The following is a 27,286-nucleotide window of genomic DNA, read 5'->3' as shown; positions in this document are numbered from 1 at the left end:
CTATTATAAGCTATAAATTTCATTTTTGTTTTGTACTGAAGTGCAATTATAAGAAATAAATTGACAAGAGGGTCCACCTTTTCATTTCCAGATTTACTTCTTTGCCTGAGGTCCTAAGTCAACTTAAAGACATCATATTATGACAAGAAGATCATAACCATAATTTTTTGTTATTATATGTATTTTAATGTTATAATTAGTCCTGCAACATTGTCTTTGTCTCGTATGCATATGTTTGAGTTATCACATAATCTCCTTAATTTTTATTTGGATGAAGATGGCCACTAAGTGGCTGAAACTAGTACCAAGACTGATATAATATCATGTACTTGATATATTGTATTGAAAACGTGGAGCCCTCGTCAATTTATTTCTTATAAGTGCCACTATTAATTAATTATGGGTACGTCCAATGAACCCGTAAAACGAGTACAGATACGCAGAACACGTACTTTAAAACAGGAGGTGGATGCACAGACTGGGAGAACGGTACTGTATAGGCTGCGAAGTGGGCGGGGAGATACGTGATAATGGACAGTGCTTGAGGTAGGAGGTTTGAATCCCACATAAGAATTTCTTTTAACAGCAAGTTGCCTGGGATGTGGTAAGATTGCATACTTGATAGCTTCCAAGGACTGGTTTGTTGATTTGACCCTGTAAAAGACCATATGTATTGTTGCATTGGTTATGGTGATGGGTTGGACGAGGATGAGGAGATGATGGTCTGTGGCCAGTTAGCTACGCCATACATGTTCCAAGCTTGGTAGACCACAGGTAGGGCAAAGTATGCCCCATTGGATCGATAACAACATGCGATGGCAGGTAAGTATGTAGCTGCGTGAACTCCCTTCCTTCGAAGCAATTCACAACATAAAGTTTATTCACTGCCTCGAGATGTATTCCAGCTACGAGTATGTGGATATGTTACTTATCTATGGAGAAGCTAGACAGAATGCATACCAGGCACAACGCCTATACCAAGAACGCTATCCAAACAGACGACAACCGACGGGCATGACATTTCGGAGTGTGGAAAGACACCTGCAGGATACTGCATCCCTGGGAAGGACACGGCCTGTTCGAGATTATCCCGTGATATTTGCTGACAAAGAAGAGATCGTGTTTGATGCTATCCAGCGTAACCATCAAACTAGCACATGGGCCATTGCACAGGAGACGAACATCAGGCGAGCGTCTGTTATGCGGATATTGCATACCCACCGGTTTCACCCGTACCATCTGCACTTACACCAGGAGCTCCATGGTCATGATTTCGATGCCCAGGTGGCGTTCTGTCAGTGGATACTACAGCATGTGGACACTGATCCTGCTTTTCTAGCGACTCACTTACGGACGAAGAAAGATTCCACAACAATGGAACCGTTAATCGCCATAATATGCATTTTGGAGTGTGGATAATCCCCATTGGGTGCGACAGACAACTTTTCAGGAACAGTAGGTCGTGAGTGTATGGGATGGAAACATGGGTGATCACGTCATTAGTCCCCATTTCTTTGATTGAGGGCCATCTGACCAGCTAACGCTATCTGCGATTTCTCCAAGATGAACTACCACCATTTTTGGGACCTGTGCCACTCCTTGACCTCTGCAGGATGTGGTTTGAACGAGACGGAGCTCCCCCACACGTGGCAGTGGTTGTCCAGAAACATCTCCATGCGACGTATCCCGATAAATGGATAGGAAGGGGAGGACCTGTCCCCTGGCCCTCCAGATCACTCGATCTTATGCCCCTGGATTTTATTCTGTGGGGCCATGTAAAACAACTGGTGCATGCACAGGAGCCCACCAGTCCTCGTCACCTTAGACAGCTCATCACCGAGGCATGCCGATCTGTTTCCCCAGAGATGTTGCAACGGGCCAGATGGTCCTTACAACATCACGCGCAGCTCTGTATCGACCATGGAGGTCGTCAGTTCGAGCAGGTGCTGCGTTAAATGACGTGGAAGTATACAACCTTGCTGCATCCCAGGCAACTGGCTTAGAAAAAATACTTGCATGGGACTTGAAACTTCTAACCCTTGAGCACTGTCAACTATCACACATGCTACCGGGTGCTAGCCATGTGAGCTACTGCGACACTTGACCTAGGGCACCCACTTCCCAGCATATACAGTACCGTGCTCCCAGTCTGTGCGTCCACCTCCTGTTTTAAAGTACGTGATCTGTGTACCTGTACTTGTTTTACGGGTTCATTCGAGGTACCCATAATGAATTAATAGTGGCTCTCATGATTCCTGCTGTCTTCTAGCCCATAAACACACATCTCATTATATTACCCCAGTTTAGGGAGAGGGACCGATGTCTTTCAGAATGTAAATGTGAAGGGAAGCATAAAACTGGAAGGCACAAGGCTGGTGGACCTCCCGGTATACTATCCATTGCACCTGCTGTGGCAGGATCTTCCTCAGGAGAACATCTGACGTCTGCATGCCTTCATGCCCAAACATATCGCTGCCTGTCTCATGCTGCATGTAGTCAAACCCATACTAAGTGCATCCTGCATGCGTTTGTTACCCTATGATAAATGCTTGGTGTGGTACAACATTTTGATGTTTTCATTATACTGTCATGTCCTGTGCCTGTGCTCGTACCCACTTGTGTGTCCATGTGATGGCTCCTTAATGGTGTGGTAATGGGTACATATATAACTTTACAGACTAAACCTAACAATTTCTAATCCAAGTGTGATTCTCAGCTAGGTCATGGGATTTTAATTATGAACAGTTAATTTCTTTGGTACAGGGACTGGCCGTTCATGAACCCCGTAATTCTTGTAACTCTCATACCACGCACAACACTATCCTCCACTATGTTAATATGCAGTTTCCTGCCCACCCTCACTGGAGGTTCTGTCTTAAAAGAGCTGAAATGAGCTAACAATAACCACAAAAAATTATTTATTTTTTAACTCAGTACATCATACACTGAGTGGCCAAAATTAACGGGAAGGGGTTTCGTATTAGAAAATGTGCCGTGTATGACCCCAGAGCATTGCAGCTAGCTGCGGCGTAGCTGGTCAGTCTGTCACTGACACCAGTGTTGTGAAGATGGCAACACGTCACGAGTTAACTGGCTTTGAACGTAGGATGATCATAGGCGTATGGGTCATAGCATTGTGGAGATTACATGTGAATTCTGGTTTCTGAGGTCAGCAATGTCGAGGGTGGATCTTCAATATTGCAAAGAGAATGCTAATACCCCCCTAAAACCGCTGCATGGGAAGACCATAGGTGTTTAACGAACGGACATCACGTCGCCTCCGCAAAACCATACTGGGCGCTCATCGGGCTACTGCGAGTCAGATCACCGCCCAGTTGAATGTTGGGAGTCAGGAACCCATTTCTACCAGGACTGTAAGGAGGCAACTGCACCGCATAGGCTTCACTAGTCGACGACCAACTGGTGTTCCTTGTTGACAAGTTGACACAGAGCTCAACGACATGCATGGGCCCTCGAACATCGGCAATGGACCGTGGAACAGTGGCAGCGAGTGGTATGGTCCAATGAATCCTGGTTCCAGTTGTATCGAGCTGATGAGCGCACAAGAGTGTGGCGTATGTCCCATGAAGCTATGGATCCTGCATGTCAACAAAGGTTGTGTCCAGGCTCGGTTCTGGTCTGGGCGGCATTCTCATGGTAGCAATTAGGCCCCACTATCTGGCGGCAGGGAGCACTAACAGGTGCACGCTATGTGGACATTCCTTCAGACCATGTGCATCCCTTTCTGGCCTTAGAGTACCCTGATGGAGATGCCATGTTTCAACAGGACAACGCGCCATGTCACCGCTCTGTGGTGGCACGCAGGTGGTTGGAGGAGCACTCCAGTGAAGTTGCAACCATGGATTGGCGCTCCAGATCCCCTGAGCTTAATCCAATTGAGCATTTATGGGATGCCGTCGATGCTGATGTACGCTCCATGAACCCTGCACGCTCTACACGTGACCAATTGTGAGTAGCAGTGCAAGATGCGTGGGTCCAGATCCCTCCAGAATAATTTCAACACCTTGTAAATTCGATGCCTTGCCATACTGCTGCTGTTTTGAGGGCTCATGGAGGAGCAACTAGTTATTAACATCACGTTCAGGGTCTTCCCATTACTTTTGGTCACTCAGTGACTTTGATGGCAAGACCTAGTGTTCACATTGCACTATGTCTTCTGGTGTGTGCTGGAACAAATTTGTTTCTTTCATTATCTAGTCTCAGTCTCGTTCTTGGCTTTGACAACATGAAAGTGACTGAGGTATGAGTGATGCTAGTAATGCCATTCCTTATGCAGTCAGTCCCTGTTATGTATGGTGTGAAAATGTCACTCATAGGGTCGGTTGGTACGGGCATTTCAGTGGGCTTGGCAGACTGAGATGTAATAGAAATTTCTGGCTCAGTGAGGAAAGCAATGGGAAACTACCTCACTCCCCATTTCCCTAGTACACCTCTTCGTGATGCCTGGGCCACCTATGACAGCTGATGGTGTAGCTGTTGAGGCCTCCGGGCTGAGCACTCAACATACAGTATATTATGTGTAATCCCATGGGATTGTCCCACTACTTATATTTTGTTCCCAACACATTACTTACCGCATTTCATCAAACTATTATTTCATGAAGGACAGAAAGAGAAGGATATCTTTCTCTACTGACCTCTCTTCCATTTTTGTACCAACTTTTCCCAAAAATAATTATTTTCTTCACTAATGAAATCTAATGTAATTTTATTCATAAATTAGAAGTGACAGACATAAAAGTAGCAAGAATGATCACTGGTATGAACATGTGGGAACATAGCAGGAGGGTACTCAGAATGAGAATATAAAGGATAAGTTAGGAATTAACTCTATGAAGCAGTATGTGATGCAAATGGAGGAGGATAGGTTACCTAGGTGGAATGATGGACTCTGTCATGAAGGGTAAGAGAAGTGGAGGGAGACCAAGGCGATGATTATCAGACTCAGTTTCTTATGATTTAAAGATAAAAGATATACAACTAAATAAGGCTAAGAGTTTTAAATAAGGCTGGAGTTTTGTAAAATCACAGAGGCATACAGAATGAACACTGAAAGGCATCAAACTATTATTTCATGGAGGATGGAAAGAGAAGGATATCTTTCTCCACTGACCTCTCTTCCATTTTTGTACCTTCTTTTCTCAAAAATAATTTTTCTTCTACTAATGTAATCTAATGTAATTTTATGCAATTCATGTATGTATGTAGGTATATATTTATGAGTCAATAATAATTCTTACCGAGTGTTTTGGCTTTTTCCTGGCGACTCTGCTCCAGAAGTTGAGATCTTGCCTTCTTCGCCAGAGTCTTACGAGCATACACAGCATTTTTCATTATGACAGGCATGTTAGCATCTATCTTAGCTTCTTCGGCAATCTGCTCAAAAAATTCTGTAAAATATTAAAATAATAAAATGCCATTAAAATTTTGTATCCATTATTGGAATGATGGAAGAAAGAATTTTAAAAAAAATTACAAATGTCTATTTTCTTAGTGTGAAATTATAAAACATTTCTTTCAGACTTCCTTATGTTCAACCTTAGAGATTCAATTTAGCTTCATTAGGAAGATACAAGTCATTATGAAAACATTTTTAAATCTTGAAATATGAATATAATTTTAACCCCATTACTGAAATATCCTATTGACAGAAAATACTTGAATATAGATCAAATCCAACTGTGGACGACAAAAGAAATAAACATCTGCAGTGAACATCTTATTTATTAATGGATGGGAGTCATGGCGTGCTCCTGTAATCCAGCTACTTGGAGGCCGGGTTTAGAGAATGTCTATTTTCATGGTGTGAAACTAAAAAACATTTCTTTCAGACTTCCTTATGTTCAACCTTAGAGATTCAATTTAGCTTCATTGGGAAGATAAAACTCATCATGAAATCCTTTTTAAATCTTGAAATATGAATATTATTTAACCCCATTACTGAAATATCCTATTGACAGAAAATACTTGAATATAGATCAAATCCAACTGTGGACGACAAAAGAAATAAACATCTGCAGTGAACATCTTATTTATTAATGGATGGGAGTCATGGCGTGCTCCTGTAATCCAGCTACTTGGAGGCCGGGTTTAGAGAATGTCTATTTTCATGGTGTGAAACTAAAAAACATTTCTTTCAGACTTCCTTATGTTCAACCTTAGAGATTCAATTTAGCTTCATTGGGAAGATAAAACTCATCATGAAATCCTTTTAAATCTTGAAATATGAATATTATTTAACCCCATTACTGAAACATCCTATTGACAGAAAATATTTTAATATAAAACAAATCCAACTGTGAGCAATAAAAGAAATAAACATCTGCAGTTAACATCTTATTTACTAATACTACTTACAAAGAAAATAATAAAAGAAATTGACAATTCCCACATTGCCAAATATCTAGTTCACAGGAGTAACTTTCAACAATTCTTGTGTCCAGTGAAGCTAACATTAACAAAACTTAGTGGATACTTTTTCTACCTCCTATGTTCCCAGTCTTTTATCACTTGTATTAAACTCCTTTCTTTCTGCCTCTCTTTTTCTTTCAGTATTCAGCTTTGTCCTAGTTCTCGACTTTCCACATCATGAAAGAAGAATTTTCCATAATGGCCTCCTCAATGAATGTGAATGCCTATCTCCGTAAAGAAGCTGGGAAGTATGTACATTTGCACAGGCTTGGTGGGGCTGAGTAGTAGTTCTGGAAGAACAAAAGAAGAATCCATCAATGGAAATGTGGAGTTGTTTACCTTCTTTAGGTTTTCAAGCTTGCCCACACTAATCTCTCCTGGTGTTTGTTGTTTTGCATGTTGTTATCCTTCATAACCAGAGTTGGGAAGTAACTGAGTAAAAGTAATTTAATTACATGTAAAGATTACTTTTAGTAATTTTTATTTGTAATCATTACTTTTAACAAAATATAGTTTTTACTCATTATTTACACCTTGAAATAAAATTGTAATCATTATGTTCCAGTAACTGATATACATCACGTTGAGAGCTTAGCAACTCTGGCGCCCCAGTACTCGCAAGGTGTTGCCCCAGGATACGTTGTGCACTCATTCATTTACTGGCAGGCTGTCATAGTTACCGGCTGAGACGGTAGCAGAAGTTGGAAGGAAGCGGCTGTGGCCCCAGCATTTGCCTGGTGTAAAATGGGAAACCACGGAAATCTATCAACAAGGCTGCCGACAGTGGGATTCGAACCCACCATCTCCTGAATGCAAGCTCACAGCTGCGCATCCCTAACGGCACAGCCAACTCACTTGGTTGATGATTATTGTTTAAAGAGGAAGTACAACTGGGCAACCGTCCTCTAGTAACGCAAATTAGAAGGAACACGGAGGAGGTCCAACACTTCAAAAAGTGACGATGTCGACTAAGGAAAGGGAAGGGCCATGAAGAGCGTGAAAGCAAAAGACTCCCTACATCTCAAAAACCTAACATCACCAGGATTGGGAAAGAACGACAGGTGACCGAGTGGAAGCAATGAAAGACTCATCTAGTGGAACCGTGGTCACCAACCCACACTCCCAAGTTCAGAGTCCTTGGTCTCCCTTTTACTTACCTCTAGTTACCATAGTTGTTATTCTACCATCCCTACCCACAGGGTTTATGTGGTCGACAATGGAGCGGGAATAAACATGTGATGGTGAAGGGGTTAAGGCATTCCCCTATTTGAATACATATTCTGAATTAGTTATCCTCAAAAAACAAAATACGAACACGAAAGTGACATAATAAGCTATAAATTTTATTTTAGTTCCATACTGAAGTGCAATTATAAGAAATAAATAGACAAGAAGAACATAACCATAATTTTTGTTTATGTATTTTTTATAATTATTCTTGCAACATTGTCTTTGTGTGATATACATATGTTTTAATTTTAGTTTTAATTTATTTGGCTGAAGATGGCCACTAAGTGGCTGAAACCAGTCCCAAGACTGATGTAATATTATTTACTTGATATATTGTACTGAAAAGGTATTACAAAAGTGACACAAATTTTGCTTGGGACCAATAATTTTGAACTTTAGTCTCACCTAGATATGATAGCCACTTATTTTCTCTATGCTAAATAAAACAAAATGGTGTAATGCATTTTTCCTTGCAAACTTTGGTATCATTCCAACCCCATGTGAAAAAAATGTCAGTGATTCCCAACAGACTTGCGTTCTGTAAAGTAATTATAATTTTACTGATTACTTTTGGAAAAAGTAATTAATAATTGAAGAGTCCACTGCAAAAATGATGGATGTCATTTGGATGCAATTTCCCAGAAAATGAAAATATAAAAGCAAAGACTCATAATTCCGATCATAGGTATTTTAATGGTTAACTATTTAACCCATCTCATTCATAAACTAATACTGGGTATGTAAACAGGGTACACAATGAATGCAGTAAAAATGAACCTTACCTAGAGTGATATTTTTAGATTAAGTGCACAATGAAAAGCACAAAAACGCTGAATGTCACATCTCATTGAAGAAGTACCTAAGTAATTTAATGATGTTAAATTGGTTGTCAAGTTTACAATAAATGAATTAGCTTTTATAAGGCCATGTTCTATTCTTGGAAAATGATGATAAAAAAATCAGATGGTATAAAGTCTTTTTGAACTCAGTTATATGGGAGTGAGATGAAGAAATCTCTGCCTTTTGGACCACAGAATTGAGCTAAATGTGACAGGTCTCTGTATTTCTCCTGAGAAATTGGTCACTGTTCTTTATAAAGGAGACCTGGAAGGAGAAATTCGCCTGCTGCAGCTTCTTGGCTCCTTGTGGGATGGACAGACCTTACAACACTTGATTCCCAGGCACCGTTGAAGGTAGATCCGCGCCGTACTAGGCAAGTGTGACCTGCTTCAAACAGTATCTGCCGGATAGGTCTTGAGGGAAAGGGACATTTCTTTTTGAACATAAGCTGCAAGAAAGAAGTCCAGTTTCGCAGGCCTACATCGACAACTTGAAAAGGCAATGGTTTCACTCGGTCAGATAGAAACACGTGAATCCAGTCTTCTGGCAATTCTGCGTATGATTTTGTGTTTATTAGGGCCATATTATGATCACATTCGAGGTAAGAATGTCCACATAGTGGGAAAGTGACTTTGATTGTTTCCAGTCGTTTTGCAACTGATACTACATAATGTAAAAACCTGAACACTGTGTAGTTCTTATTCTGCCCCCCCCCCCCCGCATGAGTCATAAAAAATTTACAGGTGTTTAACCTTAGTATCAAGTTTTGTAAAAATGAAGTTATGGAGCATTGACACAACCTCATCAGAACCCTTCCCTCCTACAGTCTCAGGGTAGCAGTAGGAAAAACAATTCAGATGTTGATAAAACATGGATGTTGAAGGAATACAATGACAGCTGTCTCCTGTAATAAACATCATTAGTAGAGATATTTGGCATGTGTAAGTTTTTCTGAAAATCCATCGTGATTGATTCATAATCTTCATTTTTCATGTTTGATTTTCTCGCATCTCTTTTCCTTGCATAGAATGTGTCAGCTGTTAGTTTGTGAACATTCTGATCTATTTCAAGCTTTCTTAGTTGTGATTCCAAGTCAGCCTTTTCATCAGGTTTCAAAGAACTCATCAATAACCTTTCTTCTATTGCCTTTTTATCAGCCAGATACTTGTCGCAAATGCCACAAGTATCACTACGAGGGTATCCAAATGATATATTAAATTTCTCGTTAAATATCTTCTTATAAAATTCGTAAGATACTTCAGGTAAATTTTTGTCTTTGTACATTTCATACATCATATGTTCAAATTTTCTGGAAGGTAAATTTTGTTAGTTTCATCCTTGCTATAGTGACTAGGCCGTCCCTTGAAAGATGCTATACGATCTTCTACAGCTTGTACAACTTGTGCAGATTTCTTATTGTGTTCGTGTATATATTTACCATGCTTATCCTTTGGTGCCTGACCATGACATTTGAATGACTGCTGCAAAGTTTGTAATCTCCTACCAGTTATACCATGTATTGCAATAAATGCCTTTGCACAGACGGGAACATCAACAACAGCAGAAGTATCACTATTTACAGGAGCTGCTCTTACCTTGTAATAATACGAAAAATCATGAAAATTTGCATCATTTTCGTCTTTCCTGGGCCTGCGATTCTTAATTGGCTGAAATATTATTAGTCCAAAAAGATAGGCATTTTGTTCATCATAGGACGCCATTTCATTAAACTCTTTATTTATACGTTTTCTTTCCATTTCAGATACGGTTTTAAAGCACTCAAGTCTTCTACATTCACAGTCAGGCCCAGATTCATCTACATCTTCTACATAACATCAGTCATTCTGCCATGCTTTAACCTCTTCTTTGTGTTATTTTCACTCTTTTTCTCATACACCACGTCAGAATCAGTTTCAGGATTATCACTCATAGTAAAATTATATTTTGCACTTAACAAAATAATAAGCAAAACACAGGAAATGTCTACTATGCGGAAGAATGCGTCACAAACCAACTGACTTCATTATCAATAACAACACTGGAAAAGACACAATGAATCATGGAAACAAAATGACTACCATCATTCTTGCATTGTATACTAATGACATCCAGCATTCTTGCAGTGTATACCGAATTTTCTTTTCCTCATATCTCATGGACTATCCGTGATTTTAAATTCACCTTTTAACCACATATTCTATGCTATATAAAGAATATAATGACATCCTCAGCTCATTTTCAATGAAAAAGTTACATCCATAATTTTTGCAGTGGACACTTCATATTGTAATTGAGTACATTTTCTCTCAGGTAACTGTAATTGAGCCCAATTACTTTTATTTTACTTTTCCCATCACTGCTCATAACAGATTCCTCTTAAAACTATAATCACTACTACCACCTCTCCTACATTTTACAATTTACAGCTATCATTCGGGAGATACTGGGTTGGAACTCCTTTGTTGGCAGCCATCTAGATGGATTTCTGTGATTTCCCATTTTCACGCCAGGCAAATGCTGGGGCTGTACCTTAATTAGGAAAGGGAACCAGGGTAGAATCTTATCCAGGAATTAGGTTGAGGCAGATGTTGAGGAAAGTAGATGAGAGGAAGGAGGGGAAGGAGAAGGTGGTAGTGTTTCACGTTGGTACCAACAACGTAAGGCAAGCTGATATAAGTACCAACATAGTTGGAGATGTGTGGGATCTGGTAAATGCAGTACGGGTGAAGTTAAGAAAGCGGAGATTGTTATTAGTGGAATACTGTGTAGGCAGGCTACTGACTGGAGGGTGATTGGGGATTTAAATGAGACTATAGAGTGGGTATGTGGGAAACTGGGAGTGAAATTTCTAGATCCTAATGGGTGGGTAGGAGATAGGGATCTGCGCTCAGAGAGTCTTCACATAAACCGCAGTGGTACGTATAAGTTAGGAAATTTGTCTGGAAGGTAATAGGAAGGTACATTCAGGGAAACGGGGTGGCCTAGGGAGCGGTGATAAGGGAACAGGGAACTGGAAATCAAGAAGGGATGACATAAAATTGTTAGTGTTGAACTGTCGAAGTATTGTACAGGAATAGAATTGAGTAATTTAATAGATATATATTTACCAGATATTGTAATAGGAGTTGAATCATGGCCGAGAAATGATATTATGGATGCAGAAATTTTCCCACGGCACTGGAGTGTGTATCATAGAGATAGGATAGGAATGGTGGGAGGGGGAGTATTCATTCTGGTGAAAGAAGAATTTGTAAGCTACGAAAAAGTTAAAGATGAGACACACGGAATTCTAGGTGTAAGGCTCATTTCTAAAGAAAATAGGCAACTTGATATATTTGGAGTGTACAGATCGGGAAAGGGTAGCACTGACACGGATTCAGAATTATTTGATAAGATAATCAGCTATGTAGGAAACAACAAGGAAAGAATTGTGATTGTAGCGGGAGATCTGAATTTACCAGATGTCAATTGGGAAGGAAATTCGAACGACAGGAAGCATGACCAACAAATGGCAAATAAGTTAATATGGGAAGGACAGCTGATTCAGAAAGTGATGGAACCAACCAGAGGGAAAAATATCCTGGATATAGTGCTGATAAAACCGGATGAGCTCTATAGAGAAACTGAAGTAATAGATGGTATTAGTGATCATGAAGCTGTTTTTGTCATAGTTAAAAATAAATGTTATAGAAAGGAAGGTCTTAAAAGTAGGGCTATTAGGCAGTACCATATGGCTGATAAAGCAGCCATGAGGCACTTTCAACGGTAAATAAAAATATAAACAAACTCTGGGATGGCTTTAATGAAATTGTTGAGGAATGCGAAAACACATTTGTACCTTTAAGGGAGGTAAGGAATAGCAAAGACCCACCTTATTATAATAGAGAAATAAAGAGACTAAGAAGGAGGTGCAGACTGGAAAGAAAGAGAGTTAGAAATGGCTGTGGAAGTAAGGAGAATTTGAAGGAACTTACTAGAAAATTGAATCTAGCAAAGAAGGCAGCTAAGGATAACATGATGGCAAGCGTAATTGGCGGCCATACAAATTTTAGTTAAAAATGGAAGGGTATGTATAGGTATTTTAAGACAGAAACAGGTTCAAAGAAGGACATTCCAGGAATAATTAATAAACAAGGGGAGTGTGTATGTGAAGATCTTCAAAAGGCAGAAGTATTCAGTCAGCAGTATGTCAAGATTGTTGGTTACAAGGATAATGTCCAGATAGAGGAAGAGATGAAGGCTAAAGAAGTATTAAAATTTACATATGATAATAATGACATTTACAATAAGATACAAAAGTTGAAAACTAGAAAAGCAGTTGGAATTGATAAGATTTCTGGGGATATACTAAAGACAATGGGTTGGGATATAGTACCATATCTGAAGTACTTATTTGATTATTGTTTGGTCAGAGGAGCTATACCAGATGAATGGAGAGTTGCTATAGTAGCCCCTGTGTATAAAGGAAAGGGTGATTGACATAAAGCTGAAAATTACAGGCCAGTAAGTTTGACATGCATTGTATGTAAGCTTTGGGAAGGCATTCTTTCTGATTATATTAGACATGTTTGTGAAATTAATAACAGGTTCAATAGAAGGCAGTTCAGTTTTAAGAAAGGTTATTTCACTGAAGCTCAAATTGTAGGATTCCAGCAAGGTATAGCAGATATCTTGGATTCAGGAGGTCAAATGGACTGTATCACGATTGACCTGTCTAAAGCATTTGATAGGGTGGATCATGGGAGACTACTGGCAAAAATGAGTGCAACTGGACTAGACAAAAGAGTGACTGAATGGGTTGCTATATTTCTAGAAAATAGATCTCAGAGAATTAGAGTAGGCGAAGCTTTATCTGACCCTGTAATAATTAAGAGGGGAATTCCTCAAGGCAGTATTATCGGACCTTTATGTTTTCTTATATATATAAATGATATGAGTAAAGGAGTGGAATCAGAGGTAAGGCCTTTTGTGGATGATGTTATTCTGCACAGAGTAACAAATAAGTTACAAGATTGTGAGCAACTGCAACATGACCTCGATAATGTTGTGAGATGGACAGCAGGCAATGGTACGTTGATAAATGGGGTTAAAAGTCAGGTTGCGAGTTTCACAAATAGGAAAAGTCCTCTCAGTTTTAATTACTGCGTTGATGGGGTGAGAGTTCCTTTTGGGGATCATTGTAAGTATCTAGGTGTTAATATAAGGAAAGACCTTCATTGGGGTAATCACATAAATAGGATTGTAAATAAAGGGTACAGATCTCTGCACATGGTTATGAGGGTGTTTAGGGGTTGTAGTAAGGACGTAAAGGAGAGGGCATATAAGCCTCTGGTAAGACCCCAACTAGAGTATGGTTCCAGTGTATGGGACCCTCACCAGGATTACCTGATTCAAGAACTGGAAAAAATCCAAAGGAAAGCAGCTCGATTTGTTCTGGGTGATTTCCAACAAAAGAGTAGTGTTACAAAAAAGTTGCAAAGTTTGGGCTGGGTAGAATTGAGAGAAAGAATCAGAGCTGCTTGACTAAGTAGTATGTTCCGAGCAGTCAGCGGAGAGATGGCGTGGAATGACATTAGTAGATGAATAAGTTTGAGTGGTGTTTATAAAAGTAGGAAAGATCACAATATGAAGATAAAGTTGGAATTCAAGAGGACAAACTGGGGCAAATGTTCATTTATAGGAAGGGGAGTTAGGGAATGGAATAACTTACCAAGGGAGATGTTCAATAAATTTCCAATTTCTTTGAAATCATTTAAGAAAAGGCTAGGAAAACAATAGATAGGGAATCTGCCACCTGGGCGACTGCCCTAAATGCAGATCAATATTGATTGATGATTGATTGAACCTTTCCCATCTCGCACCCAAGTTAACTTGTAACTGAAATGTCACACTCTCTGCTAGTGTCAAGCTTAGTCTGGTGCTTCAGTTTCATTGTTGAGCATGAGGTGGTATCATCTGACAGTGCCCTGAATAATAATAATAATAATAATAATAATAATAATAATAATAATAATAATAATAATAATAATAATGGCGTATGGCCTCCGGAGTGGCCTAGTGCAAGTCTTTCGAGTTTATACCCATGGGTAACCTGTAAGGATAAGTCCCTACCTACAATGAAATGTAATACTGAAGATGACACACACACACACACACACACACACACACACACACACACACACACACACACACACACACACATTCACAGTCCTCGAGCCAGAAGAATTAACTAATGAGGGTTGAAGTCTCCAACCCAGCTGGGATTAGAACCTAGGATACCTTGTCAAAAGGCTAGCACGCTAACCATTTAGCCATGGAGCTGGGAAGTGTCCTGTGAAAATGACAGTCAGTTCTTACCATAGTCCTAAACGTTGTGTTCAATAATGACAGCTGTCTTCCTACATGTCTCTACTCAATCATAATGAAAGCAGGATGGAGAATGTTATATTAAATATTGTCAGGAATGTTCATAAGTGTGGTTTTCATCATAATAGTGAAGGAGAGTCTGCAGTGAATGCATCTGTGATAAATGATCACACAGTTATTTAGTTCTGACGAAAGAGGCAAGAGATAACAATTGTTAATGTTTTCTTTTGCCGGGCTGAGTGGCTCAGACGGCTGAGGTGCTGGCCTTCTGACCCCAACTTGGCAGGTTCGATCCTGGCTCAGTCCAGTGGTATTTGAAGGTGCTCAAATACGCCAGCCTCGTGTCTGTAGATTTACTGGCATGTAAAAGAACTCCTGCGGGACTAAATTACCGCACCTCTGCATCTCTGAAAACTGTAAAAGTAGTTGATGGAAAGTAAACCAAATAATGTTATTATTAATGTTCCTTTCCATGCCTGTCCTGAAAGTTTGTAAATATTGTATTTGTAATAGTTTTTCAACTACTGACGCAAGTGTGATAAACTGATATAACTTGAAAACAATATTCTCTCACCCATGGATAAATAATGCAAGTATCCAGCTCGAATTATTATTATTTTATGATGATGATTATTATTATTATTATTATTATTATTATTATTATTATTATTACTTTAATGTATGGCTATGAAGTGTTTACATCCATTTAGTATCAGTATTATTTACGTCACATGTACAGACAATACGATCTGATTATTTGTGAGGTTATGCCATGAAACATTTGCTGTACATTAATATAAGTTTACTTAATGTAAGAACCTGTAATTAATAGTATATAATTTATTATTACCTGTATATATGATTTGTAATACACTACAGTATTGTGTAACACACTGTAACATCCAGAATGGCACTAGGTCAAACGAGAATTATGGAGAATATTCTTTACATTATATCTGGGCTTTAAGCACTCTAGAATTTATGAAAAGTTATTTTGTAACATATCTTTCTAGAAGCCTGATCAGGCATCTATATAAAGAGGTGGTCTTGATAGTAGAGACGAGTTACTGCTTAGTTGGAGTTATGGTTTAACAGGAGTATACTTGTGACCTTGAGTTGTGTTTAGGACGACATGCTTGTCAGCAGTCATCGGTTTCAAAGTTGTAATCTCCATGTGCTCCATGATAGGCTGTTGGTAAAATGGTGGTTTGTTGATGTTTTTGCAGTGATGGCAGTGATTTAGGTTATGTGTATTTAATTTGTAAATAATTTGAATAAACCCATGTACACAAGTTGACAGCATTTTGTGTGCATCATTGTGGATACATCAACTGGCGACCGTGACGAGGACATGAGAATTTATGAGTGAATATGAGTGTAGTGCAAAATAAATCAAAATGCAAGTGATACTAGAAAATATGTCGGCGAAACAACTTAAAGACGAACTCACCACGAGAAGTCTCCCGACGAACGGGAAGAAGAAATCGCTGCAGACGCGGTTACAGGAAGATCTCGTCGAAAACACCCCGAAAATCTGGGAAGGGTGAATAAAATGTGGTACTGAGAAGATTAGAGAAAGTTAACCTTATCAGAACCATGGTTGCTTCCTTCCTAATCATAGTTATTTCTGATTCCATTATCGCAATAAGACCTAATTGTGTCAGTGTGACGTAAAGAAATTGTAATTAAAAAATTTAAAAAATGTTTGTCCATTTGTTTGAAAATCTTTCTGCAGTATTTACAGTTTGCAGTGATACAAAGAGTACAGAGAGAATAATGTTATTTGTTTTTATGCCCCACTAACTACTGTCAGGGGCCGATGACCTTCGATGTTAGGCCCCTTAAAACAACAAGCATCATCATCAGCATCAACTACTGTTACAGTTTTCAGAGATGCCGAGGTGCTGGAATTCCATCCCGCACGAGTTGTTTTACTTGCGAGTAAATCTACCTACTGACGTATTGAGCACCTTCAAATACCACAGCCGACTGAGCCAGGATCAAACCTGCCAAGTTGGGGTCAGAAGACCAACGTCTCAACCGTCTGAGTCACTCAGCCTGGCTGTACGTAGAGACATGCATTTAGTTACTTTGTAAAATGAGTTATTGGTATTTAGAAGTTTTTTTTTTAAATCTGGGTGAAATCAATTAAACGTGTTGAGGCGCATAACCACGGTTCCTAAATACGCAAATAGAACCTTTAAGCACTGTTAGAGAAAGTGTATATATGAATGGTTTAGTGAGCCCAAAACATTTACAGAAGTTGGCAAAAAATTTAAGGATGATCTTGTTGACTCCTATCATTAAGACAATCACAGTCATTGGTTCAAGATGGTACTTTTCTAAAAAGAAATTGACAGTTGGCTCGTAGATCTGTTTTTTTAGGGGCATGGACTTCCTCAAGCCGGCTTTCAAGGGTCTAGAAATTGATAGTGGTATCAGTGATGTATCAATGAGAATAGTTTGGCTCAAATGCGACGTTATATGCCTGTCGACTGCTATAAAAATTTGAGAGCCCTGACCCTCTTCATAGATGCTGAATCTCTTCTCCTTGAAGGCACTAGTAATGTCTAATCTGGTTATGTGATGACATGAGTTTTATAAGAATTTACCGTGGTAATGGAATCCCAGAATATAAGCAACATCTATGCTCTCTATTTTTGACAAAATTTTAAATAAAACTTTCTTCAGCTTATTCCAGTTATTTCTGGGGTCACTGGAGCCATGTAAGCTTATTTTTGGTATTAGCCGGGGGTTTAAGACCGGACGCCCTTCGTGACGTCACGTGATTCTTGAGATTAAAATCTGGACCCAGAATTGACTGGGATTCGAACCTCAGCCTTCCGGGTGGGAAGCCAGCAGCTAAGCCACTGAGCTAATCATGTCCCCCTTAAGTAAAAATCAATGTTTGTAAGAATTCAACTGGCTATCTTCTATTATCTCATGAGAAATCAACACAATGTCAAATGGCATCCTAGAGAATTTTAAATGCATTGAAAAATAAGAAAAAACATGATGCCGTATAACACCACTGAGTTGGAAAGGATTAAAACAGAATAAGTACAAGAATAGGTTGTATGCATATTAACTCTGGTGCCACTTTGCAAAATTGGAAAGAGATCCAACGCTTCAGTCTTGCACCGATTGTAACTCTTCCGAGTGCTGATTTTCACAACTTCTTTCCTGGCACATTTGGTAAAGCAGCTCACATCAAGTCTCAAGACTTCTATACCAATCCCTACAATTATATATTATACAAGACTATAGGTGAACTAAGGGCCGGATACATGCATAATTATATATTCCCATTCCTTCACTTGTAGACAACTGAAAATGAAGACTGTCAACACACTGCGGTTGTGATATGGTTATACTTGAGGTTCATTTTACATATTTGTACACTTCATAGTAATATACATATTTTACATATTATGCAAAGAATGTAACATTTTTGTACATGTAAACAATATTAACTTTATTTAGTAACTTTTTTTTTCATTTTTACGGCATGAGGGCAACATCAAATTAGCTGAAACAATAAACTGTGTAAAATATTCTGTGATTTACAGTGCAGCCCGCCCGGTGGCCACGATCGTTACAGCTTCAACTCTATATGGTCCGACACCGTGGTTAGCAGGTTCGAGTCTCGTTGGTTGAAAAAAAAGTTTCACCATTAGAATCATGGCCAGCAGAACAGGTGGTGGTATACAATTTCTAATCACTAGATTGCATGCCAAGAGCCTGTATTCAATTCCAAATCTCTCCGCAGTGTTTATACGGAGTGAGGGCACATGACGCTGTTGATGGTGACTCATCTGCTGGATGTTGACATTACGCCTGGAGCAGACCTCTTGGTGCTATTCGACAGGAGTAGGCTATGTGTAGGCACCACTCCAAACACAGGCGTAGGTGTTCTGGTCACTTTACAAAGGTGAAAAATTGAGAGTATCCTCCTAATTCAATACAATAAATATTCCGTCATTAGACGGAGTAAACAAATTCAAACATGTTTCGGCTGGTTTGAGCCATCTTCAGTGAAAAATGAGGGGAGTTTGAAATAATTTACATAATATAAGTTGAAAAAATGCTAAAAAACATAATGAAAGAGCAAATGAAAAAACAAACAAAAGAAAGCCTAGACGGAAACAAAATTAGCACAAATATACAATATTTACATCACTATGCGGAGCAAAAAACAACTCACTGCGACAAAATTCAGTGAAAAGGTGTTAATTTAAAATAATAATTGAAACTAAAAACTGTGTTAACCTAAGAAAACAAAGGAATGAAAAAACAAATGATGCAGATGGAAATGAACAATAGTAGCACATGGTGAGGTTGTGGACCTCATAGTTTACAAAATATTGTTTAGTAACAATAACAAACAGGTTGAAATCACTGTCGAAAATCATCCTTGTACAAACCCATTACATTAAATTGGTCAGGAGGGGAGCGGGAGCAAACATTTTTGAGAAACCAAGCCTGATATAACATGCAGGCGAAAAGCCTGTGACAAGGAAAAAACACCAATGAAATTTAAAGCTTTAGAAACAGCAGCATTCTCAATATCTTCTCAATCTAGCAGTCCCTTTCTTGATTATTGTTTCATAATGTTGGCTGGTGTCTTGCCTTATTAGAAAGGGTCGGAAGGGCTGCGATATAAAAGTGAGAAGCTGTGTTAGGTAGAAGACAGATGCATAGTAAACTGTAAGTGATCTAGTGGAAACCGTCAATGAAGTTCTAATCTGTAATGGAAAAATGAGGTTGTGTGAGAAACGTGGGGTGATAAGTAAAAAGTGTAGAATGGGTGTGAAGAAAGCTAAAACTTACGGTGTTTAGCAGGTGGTTGTCCTCTCAAATGGCCTCGCCTTCTCAAAGTAACGGTCTCGTTCGCGTGATCGAGTCTGTTGTTGGTCCGACTGTGTTTGCTAGGATGGAAGGAGCGGAGGAGGAAGGGGTGGTCCAGGGCTGGTGTGAGGAGTGGGGAGTGGTGGTGAGTTGGAGAGATGGAGGTGGGGTTTGTTTGTGTTATGGAAATTCTGACAAATATATGGAATGAATGTTTCAAGTAGAATGTTCCTTTTCTCGCTGACTTCATTTAAATTGTGAGAGGGGTTCATAAACTGATCTAAATCGATGTGGATGCTCTCGAGAACGTTGAGCAAGGTGCCTTTTTCTCATAATGCAAGATCTTGAGGTCTTTACCTATTGAAGTGTATTCGTGGCTGGATGCTTTATGATGTTCACTCATAGCTGAGAAACGATTATATTTGAGAGCTTTGCGATGTTCGGCGTATCTTATGACAAAATTGCGGCCTGTTTGTCCAATATAGCTGGAATTACAGGATTGGCATTTTAATTTGTAAACTCCAGAGTTCAAATATTTGTTGTTAATGTTGTTACAGTTATTGTTGACAGTGTATGGATTGAAAATGAGTTTGGAGTTGGTGTGGGAGGTTCTATAAGCTATTTTGATGTTGTGTTTCTTAAAAATATTAGAAATTTGGTAAATGTTACTATTATTGAAAGTGAATGTGGAAAACTTTTCTTTAGGAGCAGAATCTTTTTCTAGGGTAGTCTTGGGTCTGCTTTTATATCTGTTGATGATTCTGCTGACGAAGGTTCTACTGAAACCATTGTGTTCTGCAATATTGTAAATGGTATTAATTTCTTTTTTGTAATTCTTGCAAGATAAAGGGACAGTTAATGCTCTGAGAATCATGCTATTGTAAGCTGCTTTTTTTATGTATGTCTGGGTGCACAGAGGTCTGATGGATGGTATTGATGGTATGGGTGGGTTTCCTGTATATATTGAAGGATAAAGTGTTGTTGCTGTTGCGCATAATGGTTAAGTCCAGGTAATTAAGGGCTTTATTGTTTTCTGACTCTATGGTGAATTTTATGTGTGGGTCAATGGAGTTGAGAAATCCAAGTACTGTGTTGCTGTTAGTAACGTGGCAGTCTTGCATGATGAGCAAAAAGGCACCTTGCTCAACGTTCTCGAGAGCATCCACATCGATTTAGATCAGTTTATGAACCTCTCTCACAATTTAAATGAAGTCAGCGAGAAAAAGAACATTCTACTTGAAACATTCATTCCATATATTTGTCAGAATTTCCATAACACAAACAAACCCCACCTCCAACTCTCCAACTCACCACCATTCCCCCCTCCTCACACCAGCCCTGGACCACCCCTTCCTCCTCCGCTCCTTCCATCCTAGCAAACACAGTCGGACCAACAACAGACTCGATCACGCGAACGAGACCGTTACTTTGAGAAGGCCAGGCCATTTGAGAGGACAACCACCTGCTAAACACCGTAAGTTTTTAGCTTTCTTCACACCCATTCTACACTTTTTACTTATCACCCCACGTTTCTCACACAACCTCATTTTTCCATTACAGATTAGAACTTCATTGACGGTTTCCACTAGATCACTTACAGTTTACTATGCATCTGTCTTCTACCTAACACAGCTTCTCAATTTTATATCGCGGCCCTTCCAACCCTTTCTAATAAGGCAAGACACCAGCCAACATTATGAAACAATAATCAAGAAAGGGACTGCTAGATTGAGAAGATATTGAGAATGCTGCTGTTTCTAAAGCTTTAAATTTCATTGGTGTTTTTTCCTTGTCACAGGCTTTTCGCCTGCATGTTATATCAGGCTTGGTTTCTCAAAAATGTTTGCTCCCGCTCCCCTCCTGACCAATTTAATGTAATGGGTTTGTACAAGGATGATTTTCGACAGTGATTTCAACCTGTTTGTTATTGTTACTAAACAATATTTTGTAAACTATGAGGTCCACAACCTCACCATGTGCTACTATTGTTCATTTCCATCTGCATCATTTGTTTTTTCATTCCTTTGTTTTCTTAGGTTAACACAGTTTTTAGTTTCAATTATTATTTTAAATTAACACCTTTTCACTGAATTTTGTCGCAGTGAGTTGTTTTTTGCTCCGCATAGTGATGTAAATATTGTATATTTGTGCTAATTTTGTTTCCGTCTAGGCTTTCTTTTGTTTGTTTTTTCATTTGCTCTTTCATTATGTTTTTTAGCATTTTTTCAACTTATATTATGTAAATTATTTCAAACTCCCCTCATTTTTCACTGAAGATGGCTCAAACCAGCCGAAACATGTTTGAATTTGTTTACTCCGTCTAATGACGGAATATTTATTGTATTGAATTAGGAGAATACTCTCATTTTTCACCTTTGTAAAGTGAAAACCGTCAATACGGAATGATTCTAATATCTTGTAATGGTGTTCTGGTGCCAATGGCAACTGACGCATAGGGCAGTAGGATCCCAATCCAGCAGATGCAAGATGCCGAGACACTGTGCGGGAACTCACAGAATTTTGTAGAGTCTCCAGCACGTTTGCAGATGGCGGGTGCCGAAGTTATGGGATCCCGCAATGCTTGGCGCACCGTACGACGGTCCTCCCTCGGGATGGTGTTTCTTGCTTGACCCTAACCTGCACAACATGATTGGGTGCCCTCGTGTAGACATTTAGTACAACATCGGGCCACTGTGACATCTGAATGGCCTTACATGCCTGACGAATGATACAACCAACCAGCCTCATGCAGTCCCACAATGTGGCCTCTGTCAAATGCTGTCAATTGGTGGATAGGCTCTAACGTGTCTGAGAGGCATCACGGGTGCTTCATGCTGTACGTAGTCCTCTCTGCACATTTTGCTTAACTATCTGACTCACAGCAGTTGACTGGTAACAACTTAACAACAGGACGGTGCCATCACAAAAGCAATCTGGTGGGCATTCTACAAATTACATATCCTTGTAAATCTAATCATTTACTCACAAATCAATGTTATACATGTATACCTCCTTTTTAAATCATAATTTGCTTTACATCGCACCGATACAGATAGGTCTTACGGCGACGATGGGATAGGAAAGAACTAGAAGTGGGAAGGAAGTGGCCGTGTCCTTTATTAAGGTACAACCTGGTGTGAAAATGGGAAACCATGGAAAACCATCTTCAGGGCTGCCGACAGTGGGTGCATGTATACTGAAATGGGATAATATTGGACCACTCCTTCTGGGTGCAGTGTATGTTTTACAATCGCAAATAAATTTGGAAGAAGGTAAGTAGTAAATCAGTAACAACTTCATTTCATTTTCAAGAAGTCTGTGTCCAGAAGGTATCTGTAATAGTTTGTGCCTAAAAGTAAATAACTGGAGCTATGATTGAGGGGGAAGTTATATGTCAGATATCACCCCTGTCTTTTCCTTGAAGCCACTACTAGTATGATAGTGGATTTCAAGAGCGGTTTCCCTAGAGAGCTTCAGGTTTTTACAACCCCCAGTTATTTTCCTGGATTCCTGGTTCTCTTACCAGATCATTATTTTACAGTCTTCACTCATGACTGCCTGAGTCTTGTTTTATAAGTCTGTGGGAGACTAGGAGCTGCCAGGAGCCTTCACTGTTTCATACAGAGACTAAATGGAATGCACCCACCAGTTTTGTACTCTTTGGTCTGAGAACAGATTCTTTGTAAAAGAAGGATGATGTAAATCAAGTTTAAGATTATGGGAACTAATAAAAGCCAACTCCTGTGTAACTATCAGACGAATTCCGTTTATCGGGTAGATTTTCGGGTTCGACATAACATTAGAGGCAACCATGGACAGGAGGTGAACAAACCAGTATTTTGAAATGGATAAGTTGACTAAATCGAGAAAACCAATATGTGCTATACTCACGAAAACATGCGATGCGGTGATGGCAGAAACAGACCCCAACAAGGTAAGATTGCATTTTACTAAATTAGAATGACTAGCAAATGATCTGAAGGATGCCGAGGAGAAAATATTAGAGGTGCTTCTCGATGACAGTGACGAAGAACGATACACAAATTAATACGATAAAGTGAATATCGTGATAAAGTAGATGAAGCTCATCAGAGAATGGAGTGTGTTGTATTAACACGATGTACAAATGACGGAAATCAAATATCGAGTGATGATTTCATACGTTTCTCACAGAAAAAACTCAAACTGCCAAAAATCGAACTTCAAAAATTTTCTGGAGAGGTCAGGGACTGGTTAGGGTTTTGGAGCCAGTTCCGTCAAATTCATGAAGACTCAGACATAGAAAAAGTAGATAAATTTCAATATTTGATCCAATGTACTGTTGAAGGAAGTAGAACTAGGGAGGTGGTAAACAGTTTCCCTCCAACAGCTAAAAAGTATAATAGTGCAGTTCAGTGTCTTGAAAGTAGATTTGGAAGAGAAGAATTACACGTAGAATTTTATGTTTGTGAACAACTTGGACTTGTGATTCAAAATGTTTCTTCAACAAAAAGACTGAGTCTCCTACAGCTCTACGATCACTTAGAATCCCACCTTCGATCCCTTGAATCTCTGGGCATGACTACTGACATGGATGCAGCATTCTTGTTTCCATTAGTTGAGTTATCTCTACCTGAAGACTTGCTGAGAATATGGCTTAGAAATTCTGTCCATTACCCTGCTAGTGACTCAACCGAGGATTTATACTGTGACAAACTCTCACGACTGACTTTATTCCTCAACAATGAAGTGGAAGGTGAACAGAGGGTAGCACTTGCCCAAGGAGGATTTAATACAGCAAATCAGAAGCCTACAAAGCAGAAACCTAGGTTAAGTGGAAAACATGACCACTGCAGGTAGTCTGCTCACACAAGACATTAAAGATCCTGGAAATGTATGTGTATTGTGCAGAAAAACTCATGAGAGCAAGGAGTGCTTCAAGGCACAGAAGATGACTCTAGTGGAAAGAAAGAATACTTTGATGAAAGTGGAGTATTGCTTTCAGTGTTGCTCATGTTGCCAAGAACTGTAAGGGTAACATACTGTGTCACTTCTGTGGGAAGAAAAATGGTATTCTAATGTGCCCAACTTTACCTTCAAAGATTTCCAAGGAAAATGTGGAAGAAACACAAGATAAAAAGGAAGGTGCCAGTGCTACCTTGGGTAACCAAAACTGTAGCCAGGATGTTCTTCTGCAGACCTTGTTGGTGAAGATCACAGGAAGGATAGGGGATCGGGTAGTAAAAGCATTCAAAGATATTAAAGAAACTGGTAGATACCATCGGACTGGAACCGTCAGGATCTGATACGTCGTAACATGATTCATGCTCTGTTTGGAGGAACTGAATCAAAAGGGCATCTACATTTTAATTATCAAATACAGTTGAGCAGTTTAGATGGCAGGTACACATGTAAGATCCCTTTACTGGATCAACCGATTATATGTGGTACTGTCCCTAGAATCCAAAGTGGTCCTTGGACTAAAAAAAAAAAAAAAAAAATAAAAAAAATAAAAAAAATTTAAAAAAAAGAATTTTTCTCTCGGATTCTGGAGAAGGGCGCCTGAAATTGAACTTCTTTTAGGAGTGGACACCTATGGAGCACTTCTCAATGAAGATAAAGTTGGAATTCAAGAGGACAAATTGGGGCAAATATTCGTTCATAGGAAGGGGAGTTAAGGATTGGAATAACTTACCAAGGGATATGTTCAATAAATTTCCAATTTCTCTGCAATCATTTAAGAAATGGCTAGGAAAACAACAGATAGGGAATCTGCCACCTGGGCGACAGCCCTAAATGCAGATCAGTAGTGACTGATTGAAATTCCACCTATTCTGGTCAGGTTTTGACGTCGTGAAATAGTCGTAATTTTGGACATAACAAGGGCCTTTCTGCAAATTTCTACTGCTCCTTCAGACAGAGATTTCTTGAGATTCCTATGGTGGGAGGATTCCTCCACGAAGAAATTCAAGATATTCTGACATCGACAAGTTGTATTTGGGCTCAAGTTCAGTCCATTCCTGTTGGGTGCAGTTCTTTATTTCCATTTAGAAAACAGCCCACCTGAACTGCAAGAAACAGCACAGCTATTAAAGAGCTCATTCTATGTTGACAACTGCGTAACATCCCTTGATTCAGATGAATAGACCCAATTTGTTGAAAAATCTATGAAACTCATTTTCAGGAGCCAGATTTGAACTATGTGGCTGGGAATGCACCTCAAGGGTATAAGAGAGTATATTTGAGAAGATTTCTCCTGTTCTTGGATTATTGTGGGACAAGGAAGAAGATGTATTGTACTGTGATGCGAGGCTTCAAAATGAGACTGGATGTGTTACACGAAGAAAAATTTTGACATCAGCTCAGAGGATTTTTGATCCCATTGGGTTTTCATGTCATCTGACCCTATTCCCTAAACTTCTCATTCAGGATAGCTGGAATTCGAAGATGGGGTTGGATGATCCATTGCCAGTGGATGTACAGAAGAAGTTTAGAAAATGGGAAGCTGAAGTTTGGCGACTTTCTGAAGTGAAAATACCGAGACGTTTTGTAGTAGGGAGGTCTGAACAAACCTGGAGTTCACATACATTTTGTGATGCCAGCCAGAGTGCTTATGTTGCAGCTGTCTTCATACGAAGCTGTACCAGTACTAAAGAGATTGTTTCTGTTCAGCTGGTAATGGCAAAGACAAAGGTTTCACCACTCAAGGAAATTTCGATGCCACGATTGGAACTCCTGGCATGTTGTATTGCTAGTCGAGTAACAAGCTCGGTCAGAGAAAGTCTGAACTTGAACATCTCTGAGTTTTATAGGACAGACTCTTAAGCAGTATTTGTATTGGATCAAGAGAGACGAGTCATGGGGAGTATTTGTGAATAATCGGGTGAAAGAGATTAGATCTCTGATGAGACAAGAAGACTGGAGGCATGTTCCTGGGGAGCAGAATCCAGCTGACCTTCCATTTCGAGGCTGTTCCGTACAAGCCCTTATATACTCCAAATGGTGGGAGGGTCCTCACTGGTTGAAGTTGGCAGAAGGGAAATGACTGACATCAGAGGTTAACGTGGATGATGACATCATCAAACAAGAGATAAGAAAAATATCTCCATCATTGATCAATTCCTCAGCGAAGGATGGAAATGCCTGGTACCTAAGAAGATTTTCCAAGTTTCCTTAAATTGTCAGGCTCAGAGGACGGATACTGCGATTTGTTGGAAAATCATTGAAACATAGAAGTTGTGAAAGTGGGGGTGATCTCTGTTTCAGAACTAGCACAGGCTGAGAGAAGGCTCCTGCGTCTTGTCCAGACAGGGTTTCTGGAAGAAACTGAAATGACAAATGAACTCCCTTTTCAGCTTTGTGACCAAGATGGTCTTCTGAGGCTGAAGACTAAAATCGTTCAAAGAGAAAATTAGGAAAATATTAGATATCCCATTCTTCTGCCTTCCAGTCACAAACTTGTGGAGATTCTAATCCGAGACTACCGCATAAAAAATTCTCATGCGGGTGTTGAGGTGTTACTTACTGCAGAAGATTAAGGGAAGAATACTGGATTTTAAGAGGTCGGAAGACGGTACAGAGGGTAATCACA

The 27,286-nt window shown here is 39.4% G+C and overlaps 1 protein-coding gene across 1 annotated transcript in view; it reads right to left on the bottom strand.

Annotated features, from left to right (window-relative positions):
• Positions 1–27,286, bottom strand: part of LOC136864147 (pleckstrin homology domain-containing family D member 1) — a 315,900-nt gene that overhangs the window by 14,417 nt on the left and 274,197 nt on the right. The window contains exon 10 of the mRNA XM_067140786.2: positions 5,262–5,411. Within this exon, the coding sequence (XP_066996887.2) occupies positions 5,262–5,411 (150 nt within the window). The remainder of the gene's footprint in view (positions 1–5,261; positions 5,412–27,286) is intronic.

Source organism: Anabrus simplex, chromosome 2, assembly GCF_040414725.1.
Source record: "Anabrus simplex isolate iqAnaSimp1 chromosome 2, ASM4041472v1, whole genome shotgun sequence".
Taxonomy (NCBI): domain Eukaryota; kingdom Metazoa; phylum Arthropoda; class Insecta; order Orthoptera; family Tettigoniidae; genus Anabrus; species Anabrus simplex.
The sequence above is the reverse complement of the archived record's forward strand: the minus strand, read 5'-3'. Positions and strand labels throughout refer to the sequence as shown.